At 44.3% G+C, this 17,486-nt stretch overlaps 1 protein-coding gene across 1 annotated transcript in view; it reads left to right on the forward strand.

Moving 5' to 3' along the window:
* The first annotated feature begins 3,911 nt into the window (after positions 1–3,911).
* Positions 3,912–17,486, forward strand: part of LOC145400094 (AH receptor-interacting protein-like) — a 48,605-nt gene continuing 35,030 nt past the window's right edge. Inside the window, exons 1-2 of the mRNA XM_080272599.1 lie at positions 3,912–4,035; positions 6,690–6,869. Of these exons, the coding sequence (XP_080128725.1) occupies positions 3,961–4,035; positions 6,690–6,869 (255 nt within the window). The 5' untranslated portion in view covers positions 3,912–3,960. The remainder of the gene's footprint in view (positions 4,036–6,689; positions 6,870–17,486) is intronic.

Below are 17,486 nucleotides of genomic sequence, written 5' to 3' on the forward strand. Positions count from 1 at the left end.
TGTACTTTGGAGTCTCCAGAGACTTGTCTCACACCTCACATATCCCCTCTCTCTCTCTGTCTCTCAGAAAGTATACTACTTGTTGATGCATACATCTATATTTGCTGCAATTAATATGATCCTAAGTAATTAACACTCCAATCAATGCTGCATTATTTTTCCTGCATGGTGGCAATCACTGTGGTAAAGGCACTTTTCATTTTGACACATCGAGCCAAATATGACAAGCACAGGAGGCCAGCAAGATGCCATATATGTATACAGTGAAATACTGGCTCAGCGGAGCGAGCGAGACTCCACCACCCAAGGAGGAGGGTACAAGGAGGTGATCCCCACCCCACGAGGAGATGACGGAGAGGCTCTTTTCACCTGCTGAGCCTTCCGGGCATAAACTGCGTATATCCCTCGTGACCCTATGCCCCTCTTCCCCGCAACCAGGCCACCGGGCAGTGTACAGTAAAAGTACACTACACTTCAGCGGAGGGAACACTCGCCAGAATCGGGGTTGGACTTGCAGTGCCAAGATCCCAAGCAACCCTCTGACGCCGAGTACCCTGGATTGGCCTCCTTTATAACAGAGGACTCAGGACGAGCCTCAAGGGTTGCCATTCCCCCAAAGGAGCAGCGGCACAGTATCACCCGTCGGGTATATTTTGAGTGGAAGGACCGTCAGTTAGCCACCCTCTGCCAACCACCTTTGGGAGCTGGCACGTCCACCAGACGACCTTCTTGTGGCAGGGCATGAAAGGCGGTCAGAGCAGGTGATGGTGGGTTTTAGGGTGGGCGTGGGTGGTGAGGTAGGAGTGCGGCCTCGTGGTGCTCTGGTTGCATGTGGTATGGTGTTGAGCAAGGTGTTGGATGGAGGTGTTGGATGGAGGTGTTTGGGGTGGGGGTTCGGCGGGGGAGTGTGATGTGGTGGTGGTAGGAGATGATGTGGAGGTGAAGGCGGTAGAGGCCAGTGTATGGGCATGTGAGGGCGTCTTGGTTTCGGGTAGTCTTGGTGTGCTTGGGTCAGGTGGTGGTGGCTCAGCAGCAGGTGATGCGGTGTGAGGTGTGGGAGGTGAAGAGGGTGGTGGTGGTGGGATGAGAGGCCGGGCAGGGGGGAGAATTTGCAGCAGCGGTGAGGCTGTAGGTGAGTTGATATACGGCACGGTGGGTGAAGGAGTTGATAGTGAGAGAGGGGGAGGAGGGGAGGGAGGAGGAGGGTGTGATGTAGCAATCGTAGGAGTCTGGAGGAGGGTCGGGGGTAGCGGTTGGAGGTGGGGTGGTGCTGGGGGTAGGCGGGGTAGGGCTAAGGGAGGTGGTGGCATGGAACGGGCGTACGTGGATATTTCTGTACGGGGAGTGTTATTATAATTTATTGTTAAGTGGTAGGTGTTAGGGACGTGGATGATGGTGTATGGGCCCATGAAGCAGGGGCAGAGTTTGTGGGGAATTGGGAGCTTCACGATCATCACAGAATCATCCAGTCTGTAGGGGCTGGAGGGAGTGGCGTCTGGTTGTTAGTCAATGCCGTTTTGCAGGTGGTGAAGTCGCCTCGAGGTGGTGGAGAGGGTCACACGTGGGGGGTGTGGAGGACGGCTGTAGGTGTCAGTGTAGGGGTAGGAGGAGAGGCGCTTCCCCGAATACCTACTTGTGAGGGGATATGCTGTCCTCTCAGGGACAGGAGTTCATTCCCCACTGAAAAATTTTAATGTGAGCTGGCGAGTCCTCATTTTTAGTCTCCTCGATCTGGGTGCATACTTGGTTCATGAGGGTTCAGAGGCTCCTTTCGGAGACACCGTTTCCCTGTGGCCAGTATGGGGAGGAGTGGGAGATGTGATAGCCAAATAAGTTGGCTAGCTCTCGCCATATAGTGCTGGTGAATTCTGGGGCATTGTCCAAGTGTAGGTCCTGGGGAATTCCAAAGTAGGGAAAAACGTGGCGGACCAGGGCGTTGGCCACGGCGATGGTGTGGTGTTCTTTGGCCGGGCACGTGATGATAGATTTGGAATAGGTATCCACAAAGGTGATGATGTATCGGTAGCCTGATTTGGGTGGCACGGGCCCTACTACATCCACGGAAAGTAACTGCCAAGGTTTGTGGACAGGTATGATCCCTGAAGGGTCAGCTGTGCAAGTGGTGGCTTTGCCTAATGCACTGGCTCGACAGGACTGGGTGATTTGTTTGGCCAGCTTGGAGGGGCTGGGGGTCCAGTAGGTATCGTTGAATACCTGGAGGAGTTTCTTCATACCCAAATGGATCCCATTATTTGAGTGGAAGTGCCTCATGGTGTCCAGGGCAGTGTCGGGGTCAAGGATGATGTGCCCCAACAGGGTAAACAAGTGGTCACCCTGCTGGTGGAGTTTGGTGAATAAGTGGGGTGGAATCCAGGGTGGCCGGTACTTGTTGCACCACCGCTGGAGGAGCTCCGGTTCGTGCTGAATTGCGTGCATAGGGAGCCAGGAGAGTGCGTCGGCGTTAGTGTGGAGCTTGCCGAGGAGGTAAGATATCTCGTAGTTAAATTCTTTTAGTGTCTCTCTCCATCTGATCAGCTGGGCATTGTGAGTGTCTGATTGTCGGAGACATTGGAGTGACTGGTGGTGATCGTGACGTTCGTTCCGGATAGGTAAGCCCGGAAGTGTTCGAGGGTCCAGATGATGCCCAGACACTCCTGTTTGGTGGTGGCATAGTTCCGCTTGGCTTGGTTAAGGGTGCAACTGGCGCAGGCGATGATGTGTTCTCATCCTTCCTGGACTTAGGTGAGGACAGCGCCAATCGTTATGAGGGAAATGTTGGTGTACAGCCGGAAGGGCAGAGTGTTGTTGGGGAAGGCAATGACCGGGGCGGTGATTAGTTTGTTTTGAATTCTTGAAAAGCAGCTCGTTGGTCCAGGTAAAAGGTTCTCCCTTCCGGGTCAGGTCATGGGGGGGCTTGGCGATGTTAGTGAACTCCTTTATAATGCATCAATATTGCGAAGTAAGGCCCAGGAAGGCCCGGACTTCATGAACGTCTCATGGTAGGCCCTTGAATTTATCCGGACTTTCCTCCAGCCTCAATCTGTAGTCTTATACACCGACTCACAGTCTGCACTTACCCTCCTCCTCTCAGATCGTCCAGTGACTCATGTCGGGACTGTCCATGCTATCATGCAACACCTCCTTTTCCTTGTTACTCCTCCCTGGCACCTCCGCCTTCAGTGGATTCCCTCACATGTGGGGATCCGTGGCAACGAAATAGATGCAGCAGCGAAGCGAGCACTGACCTCCAGTACACTGGTCCATGTGACGCCAGATAGTGCCACATTCCCTAAACCTGCACGCAGCGCCTGCATATCGCACTGGAATGCGCACCTTGCGACCACCCTACCTGCCTCCCACTTGGGGCGTTTTCGCTCTGACTCCTCTGAACACCCTTGGGCATGCCATCCCTGCAGAGACATTGATGTAGCCATCACCAGGTTACGGTTGGCCCACACAGGCCTTGCAAGCCACCTGTACCGTTTGGGTATGATAGAGCACCCATGGTGCCAGTGGTGTCCTCAGGTTGAAGAAACCATAGAACATTTCATGTTATGGTGTCCTAGGTTCCACTCCCTTCGCACCCTTTTGCGGGAACGTTTGGCATCTCTGGGAGTTCTCAGTTTGTCTCTCCACACACTCCTGGGAGGCGATATCGGAGACCCTCGGTTACGAGAACGGGTTGTGAGGTGCACGTCTGACTTTATCCGAAAATCTAGACTGCTCTCCCGCATATAATGTGAGGTCCTAAGCAGTTTGCATTGACAGGGCATTGGGCCATTGTTCTGGCCGTGACCCTTAATCCCACAAGAAGAAGAAGAACGGCGAGCGGCCGAGCGCAAATGGCTCAGTCAGCTGATCGAGAACAAATGAAATGTTATCTTAGTATTCTGCCGTTTTTCGTGGACAGTGGCCTGAATTTGAAATAAAACTAGACAATACGTTAACTGGAGTGACCTGATGGATCAAAATCTCATCAAGAAGGTGTTGTTGCATCCAGGAAAGGGGAACAGTGATTACACTGATGGTGCCAAGGTTAGTTTCGCTAGGCCTGTTGCCACTGTTCCCTGTTTTGAATTTTGTAGTTTGTTATAAATAGGTAAGAACACGTGGAAAGTAATATCGATTAATCAAGCTGATACGTCAGTTCCTCATTCAGAAAGCTAGCTGTTCAAACGTGCTGGATTTCATCGTGTGGGTTATATAGCCTACCGCGTTATTTTTGTAATATGTGTTTACTCCATGCTCATGCTGGGAAAACCCATTGGGTCAGCATTATTGCGCATTTTATTTTGGGCAACTGTGGGAAAATGAACTCCTATCCATATAATACAGTGGTTCACAACCTCTTTTTCTAGCAACCCCAATCATGCACGTATAATGTCATGACCATGACCCTACTGGTTAGACATACCTGTAATATGTATAGTCAATTGGGGTTAAATAAAACAATTTGCCTTAACTATGCCTCACTGATCTTGTTTCAAGGCAAATGGGCAGACTGGATGTCAAGTGGCAGTACTTAAAACATGATATATGAATGAATGTTATACAAGCAGTTGTTGCTGAGATTTTAAAATGTGGATTTTTTTTTTTTTTCTTACCCCAGCAAATGGGGAAAATGGTAACCATTTGGGGGATAACAAAAAAGTATTGCCGAAACGCTGAAACTAATGCTTTTAAAGCTTCCAAAACTCATAAATTTCCCTTATTTATCTGTATAACACATTTAGACAACCCATTATTAGAAAAAAAATATTACTGCATACACTCTGAAAATAATGCTTTCTAATACTCATGAATGTTCCTTTTTGTTTGCAGAACATGTACTGTATATAGGGATTACATATAACTAGACAAAATAAAAATCTGAATCAAGAATTGAAATTATGCTTCCTAAAACATAATGGACCATGTTGGTATTGAAATCACATTATATATATTCATAGGAATTAAAAATTATAATCAAAATTGACATTATGCTATCCAAAAAATAGTCCAGCATTTTGGTACTTTGTTCAGATAACATTACCTGTATATAAATAACGGTATACATGATTTCTGTCATGAACCATGGCTTTTTGCCTCCACCAGTGAAGCTAGAGGAGGTTATGTATTCACCTATGTTTGTTTGTTTGTTTGTCCATACGATATCTCCAAAACTTCTCAGTGAATTTCAGTGGAGTATTGTGGAAGAGTGGGCAAAGAAAGAATTGATTAAATTTTGGGGTGGATCTGGATATAGATCCTGCAGTGGCATTGGTGGAGGTATGTGCTCTCTGAATGCTTTCTAGTCTTTTATATATACAGTCAGCACTTACATAATGCACAATCCTATTGTGTGAAACTCACATAACATGGGAGGCAAAATTTTATGTCCAAATTTAGTCACAATGCAAAAATGATAGACGTTACGCAGGCAGAGGAAGCTGCCCATTTTTTTAACACTATACTATGCAGTGATGACAGACATAATGCGGCCAGAGGCCCCAAATCATGGTTCAGACAGTCATAACATGGCAAACTATGCTCAGAACGTGATGGGAATAGACACAGTGTGGCCAGTTATAGTCCTACCGTGGGTTGCATCAGCCTCTGACATATGGCTGTCTTGTGTCTGCGTGGGGTGTTGTTATGGCCGACAGAGCATTCCTGCCCCAGTTGAGCCTACCCTCTGGCTGCACACATGCTCTGTGTGATCTTTGCCCTCTTTTTGGCCACCTGGCCCAGCCCGACCATGCCACCACACCGTGACCCTGCAAGACATCAAAAGTCTCTGACCCGGGAGCAGGAGAGTGATGTGATCAAGAGGAAGGATACAGGAGAATGGAACTGATAGATCACCAAGGTGTATCAGTTCAGTGAGTGAATTATTCATATGATCCTTAGGAAGAGGAATGCCGTTCTGAAGACCGCGCCGGCCCATGAGGGATCTCCTATGAACCAGAGGATTCGAGTATCTGACCCTGCAGTTGTGATGATGGATAGATTACTGGTTAAGTACTGCAACCGGAAGGAGTACTAGTCGACTCCATTAACATAAGGACAGCCTGCCACCTGTATGCTGCAACCTGTCTTAAGCTCTCCAGACCCCTAGGCAGATTAAAGGCATCGAGTGGTTGGGTTGGCAAGTACAGTATAAGAACAGGAAGAGAGTACAGGCAACAAGAGAACGAGCATCAGCAGGTACAGGGACAGCAGAGACATTCATGGATGTCTTAAAGGAAATAATCAAGGAAAGGGGTTATACCATCAAGCAAATTTACAAGATTGACGAAATGGCTGCGATACAAGAGTGCTGCATATTTATGTGATCAGTCTGTGTGCAGAACGTAGTCAGATTTAGTGTAAACAGACCATTTCATGTCCTATGATTTTATCTGTATTGATTCATGATCATCCGTTTTAATGGAAAACTTTGTCGAAAGAAGGAAAAGTACATAATGAGCATTGGTGATGAGGTAAAAGAAAGATAAGAGGTAGATGACGTGCAGTGTGTCTTCTCCTGTTTGTATTTAATGAAATCACCAAATTTCATGAGAGAATGTCTGGTCTACACACTCCTTCCCATCCTAAGGACTGTCTGATAACCTTACTTTTTCTTGATGTAAAGATGAAAGAGAGAGTGAAAGTGCAAAAAATGTTGCAAATATAAGTACCACATTGCCACTAATATTTTTTATTTACAGGTTAAATTTCACATCAAGACAGAAACTTGTGATGGGGAACCAAAGATTATTGATGACAGCCGTGAGTGGAAGGAGCCCATGGAATTACTCCTGGGTAAAAAATTCAAACTGGAGGTCCTTGAGGCTTGTATACGCACTATGCTACCAGGAGAAGTTGCTGCATTCATGATTGACAAGTCGGTAAGTGTTTTTGAATGTTTAGTAGCAGTTAAAGAGCTACTGGATATTGTACACGTAGGTCCCTGGGAACACATTGGTTTGTTGCATGGTAAGGAAAAGTGTGATGCCATTCTTATGAAAGGCAGTAAATTCGTGGGTAACATGTTCCTTTGTGATACCACATTCGACTTGATTCAAGTGTGGCATCATTGTTCTTGGGATGCATTGGCTTCAGCCACATACAAACTGCTCCTTGAGAGAGAGACCATGCATTAATTAGTTCAGCACTGTCTTTGTGTTACCTCCTCTCCATTTTTTTTTTTTTCTGTTGTTGGGAATGACTGCATTGTTATGTCCAAGCCTGAGCCACCAGCACCCCCAGGAACCTCCTTGGAAACCTTGGACCCTTGCAGCCCATTTCAGCAGAGGTGCCACAGTGAAGAAGTGACAGTTTACATATACATGGAAGCAAGAAATTTACTCATGAATAGCACCACCCTGATGCGCTGCCAACCAGACCCCAGGAAGGGAGTCTGTTAAAAATGCCAGAACACCAGGGCCCGGACCCAGAATGGGCCCGGAAAGCCACTCAGAATACAGCACTACTAAGTAGATATTACTGTATTTAGTAATATTCCTTTGCACACAAGAAACTAGGTATATCATGTCGATTAATAGTATAGAGGTGGTTATTGGGGAGGCTGGGGTGAGGTCATACCATGCCAGTGTGGTTGAAGGGTCAGAGGTCCATAATGTTTTGTACTACCAGGGCCCTAAGGTGTCTCTCCTGGGACCTGCTGTCAACCCAACACAGCACTGAGACAAGCATCAGTGTAACCGCAGTATTCTAGACACCAGGAAAATGTTGACTCAACTATAGTAATCCCTCATTTATCCGAACATAATGAGCCAAAGGCATGTCCGGGTAGTGCAACATCCAGATAAGGAACACTATTCCCCTACCATACCCAGACCCTGCCAATACCCAGCCTCCAACCTATACCTAACCTACTTGTACAGTACCTATGGTTAATTTGGCAGTGTTTTCTGGTCATTCAGGCATATTTTGACATAAAACACACAAAGGAATATCCAGAGTAATGCCAAACATCAAGAAACCCGTGCAGAAAAACCACTGAAAACCAAAAAACACCCCACCTAATCACTATTATATGTACAGTACCCCTTCGTATGTTATAGGTTGGGTTCCACCTGGTATGTAATAGGTTGGGTTCCACCTGGTATATTATAGGTTGGGTTCCACCCAGTATGTTATAGGTTGGGTTCTGCCCGGTATGTTATAGGTTGTGATCCGCCAGGTATGTTATAGGTTGGGTTCCGCCCGGTATGTTAGGTCCCCCCTCCCCCCCCCTTTTTTTTTTTTTTTTTTTTTTTTAACTCTGTCTTAGTCACACACTCTCATTCATGTGGTGTTTATCCCATCACACACCCAAGCAGCCAGACAGGGAGCACTCAGCTTAGCCTTTTAATTACAGTGGCACACCAGAACCCTCTCTTTAGCCCTCTGACAGCCCAGTATCAAACACAACTCTTAATATCTAAGGTACACTATTTAATTTTAATTCAGTACTTTATAGCATATGAATGATGTCACAATATCAATACCGACTTCCTCAATTCTGCACCCCCATTTATATGTCAATTATTTAATACTGTGTCAGCAAATATCACCAATTTATAGCGTATAAACGTTGTTACGGTGTCAACGCCAACTTTCTTGAATATTGCACTCACATTTAATGTATCACAATTATTTAACATTGTGTGGCACAGGCAATAAATTCCTACCTCAGTACGCAAACTGACGTATTTTCTTTACAATGAACCAGACCTAGTGTATCAGCTCCCGGCTTTCAATTGCCTGAGTAAAGTTGTTTATCATCTCTCACAGTCCTGTGGAGTCTACCCATTCACAACCCAAGATGTCCTGAGTGATGGTGTCTCCGATTGTAGGTAGGCCGCCTCCGTAGACTTTAGCACCGCCCAGTGCTGTTGTCGGGCCGTGGTCGGGTGGGCTCAGCGACGTGCCCGCTTTCCCCACCAGCGGACCCCAAGTATGACTGTAGCAGCCTGTACTCCTGGAGGGGGAAACGGGGTAATGAAACCCGTCATGTGGGACTTGACTCTTTATTCGGTCATACCTGGAATTGCAATTTTACGCTCTCAATATGCTATGTTATCCATCCATCATCTAATCTATACCGCAGCTTATTTCGTATACATATATCACTTCAAATTCTCATCCTTATTTTCCTACATTTATAATCGGATTATGTCGTGATGTCAACCACGTGCAGATTAATAAGTACAGTATTATTTTAAGTAAGCAGGGGCAACTCACTTGTGGCTGGTCCATTTTTGTACAGTCACAGTGTGTGGGTAGGGGTGTGAGGTATGCAACACTAGTCCCACACGGGCGTAATATCCTCACAGAAATTGCACCTTCACAGGATGGTCATGGTGTCGCACATTGATCCTGAACTCCACCTTCTGGAATTTCTGTCTAATAATTCCACAGGATCGTCGTCACCCCAAACTACAGGTGTCCTGGCTACCCACACACTGACCCACACTTGCCCACAGCGTCCGTTCCAAGGCGTGGTGTTCATTATCTTCAAGCTAATGGATGTTATTCTTACGCTGCTGTATGTACGTAAGCCCTGTGTAAGCATCCTTCTCCCTCACTCTCTCTCTCTCTCTCTCTTTACTGTGTTAGATGCGGTAAGACTGGGGGTTCATAAGGGGATGAGCGCGCACCTTTGACCATTCAGTACAGGGGCGGATGGACATTTTGGTTACAAACTACTTCCCGTTCATGGCTTGAGCCCAGTGGCCACGATACCGAATGTTTGAATATGTCGGCTGGCCGGCCGAAGTTCTCAGGGACTTTTACGTCCGAGTAATAGCAAGTAAATTCGGAAAAAGGTTTAATAGAGCCAAGGTCCAGCATCTGGATAATGAACATGTCTGGATAAATGAGGGACTACTTGTACTTTATTGATCAATAACCTGCAAACAATAGGAAGGGATTGTTTTCACACTACTATTTATGACACAGTTCATCTTGCTTCATGACAGTACACTGTGAGTCATCAGAAACTAAGGACAGTCACTCCTTAATATATAGTGTAGTTATGTCAAGTGAAAACCCGTCGCATAATGATTTATCATACAGCAAGGTCAGTATAGCATGGGTTTTAAATGGGGGCTAGGGATGGGGCCTATGACCATGTAACCTTTAAAAAAAAAAAAAAAAAAAAAAAAAAAAAAACTTCCTCAGTAGCACCATGCTTTCCAATAGAGGTGGCATCCTTGTCAAACATGATTTCTGACTCACAAGCTTCAGTATTTCACACACAAAATTGTATCACATCACTTAATATTGCACACTGCATTATTTGTTAGGCACATGCACAGTTACTTGGAGATAGCAGTGGTGTTTCAGTGGCCTTGCATGCACAAAATTAAATGATCACAGTGAATGTAAACACTGGGCAGTCATCCTGGCTCAAATAAAAAACATCTGAATCACTTTGTCCATTTAAAATTGTTAGAAACCACGTAAGTTGTTGTCACCGAGTTATTGCAACTGTGTGTTGAATAGTAGAGATTTTAAGGAGGAGAGAATGTTTGTTGTACTTGTTGTAGATGGCAGGAGAAAGATAAATATGAGTCTGGGGTTTGATTGCAGTTTATCTCTTCAAATGGAATATCTCACAAGAGTAGTACTAAGGTGAGTTTTCTAGGGAGTATCTCACAAGAGCAGTACTGAGGTGAGAGCAGTTTTATGTTTGCTAGCCCCTGCGTGCTCGTTCCTGCCTCTTTTCACCATGCCTTTGTTCTCTCCTAACCCCTTCTGCTCTGTCTCTCCTTTTTTTCCCTGTATATGACTGGTTGTGTCACGTGTAAGGGCACGGGTGTGTTGAACCTTCCCGAGCCTGAGGATTTTCCGATCAGGCATCATTGTGCTGTGTGTGAAATTGCTAACTGAGAATATGCATTGCTGTTTCCTCTAGCCCTCTCGCGTAGGCCTGACATATCTAACCTCTATATTACATATATACGTTACTAGCTATTATTTAGTGTGTTATGATATTTTAGTGTTCTGACCGCTTGGTCACACCCAGCTGGCGTCCCTATGTAAGCATGTAGTAACAAATTACATTCTAACCTATTAATACATGGTATTCATCACAATATTGTAGAGACACAATAATATTGTAGAAACATAACACAATGTAGTAGTACAGTAAACCCCCGCTATAATGCGGTTCAGATATTGCCGGTTCACTTTATCGCTGGATTTTCATTGGAACCTAAGTATTTTTACATTGCGGGAAACCCCGCCTCATCGCTGTTTGCGCAAAGCTTTCTACGGCTATTTTTAGGGTACAGTACATATTTTACATCTTTATTTTCAGTACTGTATTCTGAAATGGATATGTTTATGGTATTTTACATCTTTATTTATTCTAAAATATTAATAGCTGTATTAATTATTCCCTTGTACAAAGGAAAAGGGGAAAAAGAAGTGTGTGGTAATCATAGGGGCATTTGTCTTCTTAGTATAATAGGAAAAGTGTATGGTAGGATACTTATAGACAGAGTTAGAGAAAGAACAGAGAAATTAGTTGGAGAAGAACAGGGAGGCTTTAGGAAGGGAAGAGGTTGTGTAGATCAGATATTCATTCTTAGATCTTTAGTGGAAAAGTTTCTAGAGAAGGGAAAGAAGTTGTATGCGGCTTTCATGGATTTGGAGAAAGCATATGACAGGGTGGATAGACAAGGATTGTGGAAAGTGTTAAGAATATATGGAGTAGATGGGAAGTTGTTGAATGCTGTGAAGAGTATGTATGATGGTGCGAAGGCTGCAGTGCATGTGGATGGTGAACTAAGTGAATTTTTCTCTTTGAAAGTTGGTTTGAAACAGGGATGTGTCATGTCTCCATGGTTGTTCAATCTGTACATGGATGGGGTAATAAAAGAGGTACAAGGTAGGGTAGTGGATGTTGGAGTGGCCCTGGTGAGAGAGGATAGTGTTTGGAAACTCCCTGTACTGTTGTTTGTAGATGATACTGTGTTGTTGAGTGAAGACGAAGGGGAGCTGCAAGGCTTGGTGGATGAGTTTGAGAGAGTGTGTAAGAAACGGAATCTAAAGGTGAATGTAGGGAAGAGTAAAGTGATGGTCTTTGAGAGAAGTGAAGTTAGTGAATGTACAGCGAGGTTGGATGGTGAGGAATTGGAAAATGTGAGTACGTTTAAGTACTTGGGTAGTGTGATGAGTAAGGATGGAGGTTTGGAGGGTGAAGTGCTTGAAAGGGTACAGCAGGGAAGAAAGATTGCTGGTTCTTTGAAAGCAGTGATAAGAAACAGGGAAGTGAGCATGGAAGTGAAAAAGTTACTACATGACAGTATTGTGATACCAGCTCTAACGTACGGAAGTGAAGCTTGGACGTTGTTGGAAGGACACAAGTCAAGAGTGAGAGCAGTGTAAATGAGTTATTTAAGAGGAGCCTGTGGAGTCACGTGGAGAGACAGGCTGACGAATGAGGATATAAAGGAGCATTGTGGTGTGGATGTGGATGTGATAGGAAGCGTTATGAGGAACACACTGAGGTGGTTTGGCCATGTGGAGAGGATGGAGGGTGAAAGACTGACGAAGAGAGTGTATGTGAGTGAGGTGGAGGGGGGAAGAGGGAGGGGGAGGCCGAGGATGAGATGGAGGGATGGGGTGGAGAGGTATATGAGAGAGGGGGGTGTGAGTTGGGAGCAGGGCAGTGAAATGGTGGAGGACAGGGCGACTTGGAGGCGATTTGTTTGTGGCCACCCCAAACGGGATTGAGGCGTCTGGCAATAGATAGATAGATAGAATTAAAAATCGGCTAATATATTTGATAAAATACAAGCGAAATCGTGGCGTGGGGTGAGGAAATACCTAGACTCATTGGTAGGTGGCACACAATTGGCTGGAAGAGTGTTGGGAGTGAGTGAGGAACACTGACATAATTATTTTGCATGCTATTGTTTGAAAAAAAAGAAGAAAAAAAAATGAACTGGAAAATATTGAAGGGGGGGTAGGAGGGGAGGGGAGGAAGAAAGGGGGGGGTAGGAGGGGGTGAGGAAGGTCAAGGGAAGGGAGGAATGAGAGAGGAATGGGGTAGGGGTGCATAGAAAACTGAAGTCCCACCTTGGAAGGCTAACTTTTTTCAACTTTGACAGGCTATTGCTCATGAACCAGTTGGTCTAAAATGTTCTGGTTTGCGGCATAAGGTGTGTAAATTGAAGCTATAAACCTTGGGCATAACACTTTTTACTTCTGTAAGAGTAAAAAAATCGGCGTCATATACTGTACAGATTTTCACGCTGGTACGGTCGATCGAATTGTGTATCCAAGGGGTTAAGTAAGCCAACTGCAACAACGTCCCACAGTTGGTTAGATACGGGATATTTCCCTGTAGGTGCGGGTGTTAACGTGTAGCCTTTGTGTCTAGCACACATGACTCGCATCAGTCCATATGACTGTATACAGTATATCTTTCCTTAACGATGGCCAGTAGTATAACATCCGGGCTTGTCTAATCATCCTATCCTCGCCTGCATGTCCTGCATGTGGACTGTCACGTATCATCCTTAATATGTGAGATCATTTCATTAGGTACCACTAATTGTCTATTATTTCTTCTATGGTTTGGTTGTTCTGGGTTGGTCCCATATAAGGCATTGTTGACTGTTGTGAATTGTTCGAGTGGTATATGTAGCTTGGGTAATTATACGTCCTCGTCTCTTTCCAACCTGTATATAACTTTAGACCACTTTGGATCAAGGCTCTATGCTCTCAAGATTTCATCATGGTTTGGGATCTTTTCCTCGAGGCCTAATGTCGTGACATTTGTCGTCGGGTCGTAGGTAGTGCATCAGTGACTAAATTTATTTTGCCTTTGATGTAGTGAATATGTACATTATAGTTTTTAACCATACATTTCCATCTTGCTCTCCTCCCAGAGATAAGTTTTTCTTGGAACATGCCCACTGGCAGTTTTTGGTCGGTGAACAGGTGAATTTCATAACCATATACCAAATCTCGAAACTTTTGTAAAATAAAGACCACTGCAAGTGCCTCTAGGTCTGTAGTGCAATAATTTTTTCTTTGCATCTTTTATTTGTCTGCTAGCAAATGCAGTTGGCTTATTTTTTTTCACGCTTATATTTTTGCATCAATACGGCCCCTAATCCTTTAAGAGATACGTGAAAGGGTACAGCAGGGAAGAAAGGTTGTTGGTACACTGAAAGCAGTGATGAGAAATAGGGAGGTGAGTATGGAAGTTAAGAAGGCACTGCATGATGGTATTGTGATCCCTACCCTGACGTATGGAAGCGAGGCGTGGACCTTGCAAGAGGGGCACAAGTCAAGAGTGAGAGCAGTGGAAATGAGTTACTTGAGAGGAGCATGTGGAGTGATGTGGAGGGACAGGTTGACGAATGAAGAAGTGAAGGAACGTTGTGGGGTAGATGTGGATGTGGTTGAAAAGATTAGGAGAAATACACTGAGGTGGTTTGGACATGTGGAGAGGATGGAGAATGAAAGACTGACCAAGAGGGTGTATGTAGGTGAGGTGGAGGGAGGGAGAGGGAGGGGTAGACCAAGGATGAGGTGGAGGGATGGAGTTGAGAGGTATATGAGGGAGGGGGGGGTGAGTTGGGGGGAGGGGAGTCAAATGGTGGGTGACAGAGTGACTTGGAGGCGTTTTGTCTGCAGCCACCCTTTGCGGGATTAGGGCGTCGGGCTATAGATAGATAGATAGATAGATCTCTGCAAATTATAAATGGTTTTGTGAAATTAGGATAGGCCAAGCAAGGTGCACGTAAGTTTATCTTTTAATTCATTAAATGCTAGTTTTTGTTCCTTTCCCCATTCAGATACAGCATGTTTTTTTGAGTAGGTGGAATAATGGTTCTGCCATGACAGAATTAATGTATGAAAGGTCTGTAATAGCCTGCCAGACCTAAAAATTGTCATACTTCATCCACATTTGTGGGTTCAGGGAAATCCCTTACTGTCCGTATTTTGTCCTCAGATGTGTGGATCCCCTCTGCATCTAGTCTGTGGCCTAAGAATTTTATTTGCTTAAAGCAAAATTTGCATTTAGACAGTTTAAGTTTCAAACCAGCATTGACTAACTTGTGTAGGAGCTGGCCTAATTTCTGTAGATGTTCATCTATTGTGTGTGTTGCAGTTATGATGTCGTCCAAGAAGAAAAATATTCCGTTTCCTAACATTCCAGATAGTACACAGTTCATTAATCATTGGAATGTGCCAGGCGCTGTCCTTAACCCCACTGGCAACGCCCTGTATTTAATTCATTAAATGCTAGTTTTTGTTCCTTTCCCCATTCAGATACAGCATGTTTTTTTGAGTAGGTGGAATAATGGTTCTGCCATGACAGAATTAATGTATGAAAGGTCTGTAATAGCCTGCCAGACCTAAAAATTGTCATACTTCATCCACATTTGTGGGTTCAGGGAAATCCCTTACTGTCCGTATTTTGTCCTCAGATGTGTGGATCCCCTCTGCATCTAGTCTGTGGCCTAAGAATTTTATTTGCTTAAAGCAAAATTTGCATTTAGACAGTTTAAGTTTCAAACCAGCATTGACTAACTTGTGTAGGAGCTGGCCTAATTTCTGTAGATGTTCATCTATTGTGTGTGTTGCAGTTATGATGTCGTCCAAGAAGAAAAATATTCCGTTTCCTAACATTCCAGATAGTACACAGTTCATTAATCATTGGAATGTGCCAGGCGCTGTCCTTAACCCCACTGGCAACGCCCTGTATTTGTGGAGAAAGCAGTGTATTTGCATGACTCCTGATCAGGAGAAAGTTGATGATAGCCATTAAGCAAATGGATTGTGTAAAATACATTATTTTCTGGTCCAGTATTTTGCAAGACATCAATGAACAATGGCATAGGAAACCGGTCTGGGATTGTGTGTTGGTTTTATTTATGGTAATCAACTACTGCATGCATTTCTCCGTTTCATATGGGCACAAAAAATAATGGGGCATTCCACTGGGAGACTGATGGCTCAATAATACCCAGTTTTAACATTTCATTAACATATTGATTTGCAAGGGTATGTTGTGATTGTGCTACTCTATAGGTTGGTACATATATACGTTGTGTGTCCTGGTGTACATTAATCTTGTGTTTAATCAGGTTAGTACACTCTAATTATTCTCCAGGTAATGCAAACATCTGTCGGTGTTTTTGTAATAAATACAGTAGATGATTTCCCACATCAGAAATTACCTGAGTGAATCAAATTCTCCTTTATGCACTCTCTCTCCGTCGATTTCACCTTACTTGAAGTTCCAGCTATTGTTATTTGCCATATAGGAGCAGGACATGTCTCTAAAGTGCTTATATAAGTCTTCCTTTTTTTTTGTCTGCACTTCTCCATTCATCTGATTAATTAGGAACACATGAATTTCCTGGCCACCCCAAACAGGATTGAGGCGTCTGGCAATAGATAGATAGATAGATGAATTTCCCGATCGATATTCACCTACCATAAGCCATTTTTCACCGAGAGTCCTTTCACTTTACATCATTGGTGAAACGTGTGGGGAATAATGTTGGGAGTTTACTGTCACCTCAGTCCTTGGGCAAAGGGGATGGGGGGGATGGGAGGGATGGTGTGAGTGCATGTGTACTCTCGTTAGAGTGAGTAGTTCCATTTAGTTGTTTGATAGTTCCATCTCCCTTCGATTTTCTACCATTGTTGGTTGACAAATCTGGTGAAAATTCCTTATGAATTCATTATCATGTTGTATCCCATTAATGTGTGGGAGTAAAACTGTACCATATTCTCTTTCTTCATAGTTCTCAAACTCAGTAACATGTTAGCTCTTATTGCCAAGTTCTCTGCTCTACAGAAAATAGCAGAGACTGGTCTCGTAGTCTCTGTAAAACTGATGTCCAACTGTATCATGCCCTTTACAGTTATTTGTTTGTCATCTGTGGCTTATAAATCTAAATCAGATTCCTCCACGAAGGTTACTTGCTTATTTTTTAATTCCTCTTGTATTATTAAGTTCACTGGACGGGGTTGTGGCGTCTGGCAATAGATAGATAGATAGATAGATAGAACCTGAATCCAAGAATAATGAAATGTTTTGATCTTCACTGGTGGTTGGCATCAACATACACTCATTTCCAAGTATGCTTCCTATGTGCACTTCTTTATGTATGGTCATTTTTTGTCATGGCATGTCCTTCCTCTGACCTAAAAACAGATACAATACTATCATTTCAACTGTTTGACAGTGTGATGTCCAGTGTCCTGTGTTTTTATGCTTTCTGCAATATGCCTGCAGCCCTTTTTATTTTGTCTCGATCCTCCTTAGGCTTAATGTAAAATTCAGATTTTTTGTGACCAGGATTCACATAATAACAACATAGAGTAGACCTATCTCCCGAAAGTGATCCTCAAGATGACTTTCCATATTTTGGTATTTCTGTGGCACAGTTTCTGCTTAGACTACTTGCAAACTTTTGAGGCTGCCTGTGGCCTGATGTTTGTGATCGTTACCTCGATGTCAGCTATTATTTGGTTTGTCT

Source organism: Coenobita brevimanus, chromosome 51 (assembly GCF_032717465.1).
Source record: "Coenobita brevimanus isolate Jiangsu-jjx chromosome 51, ASM3271746v2, whole genome shotgun sequence".
Lineage (NCBI taxonomy): Eukaryota > Metazoa > Arthropoda > Malacostraca > Decapoda > Coenobitidae > Coenobita > Coenobita brevimanus.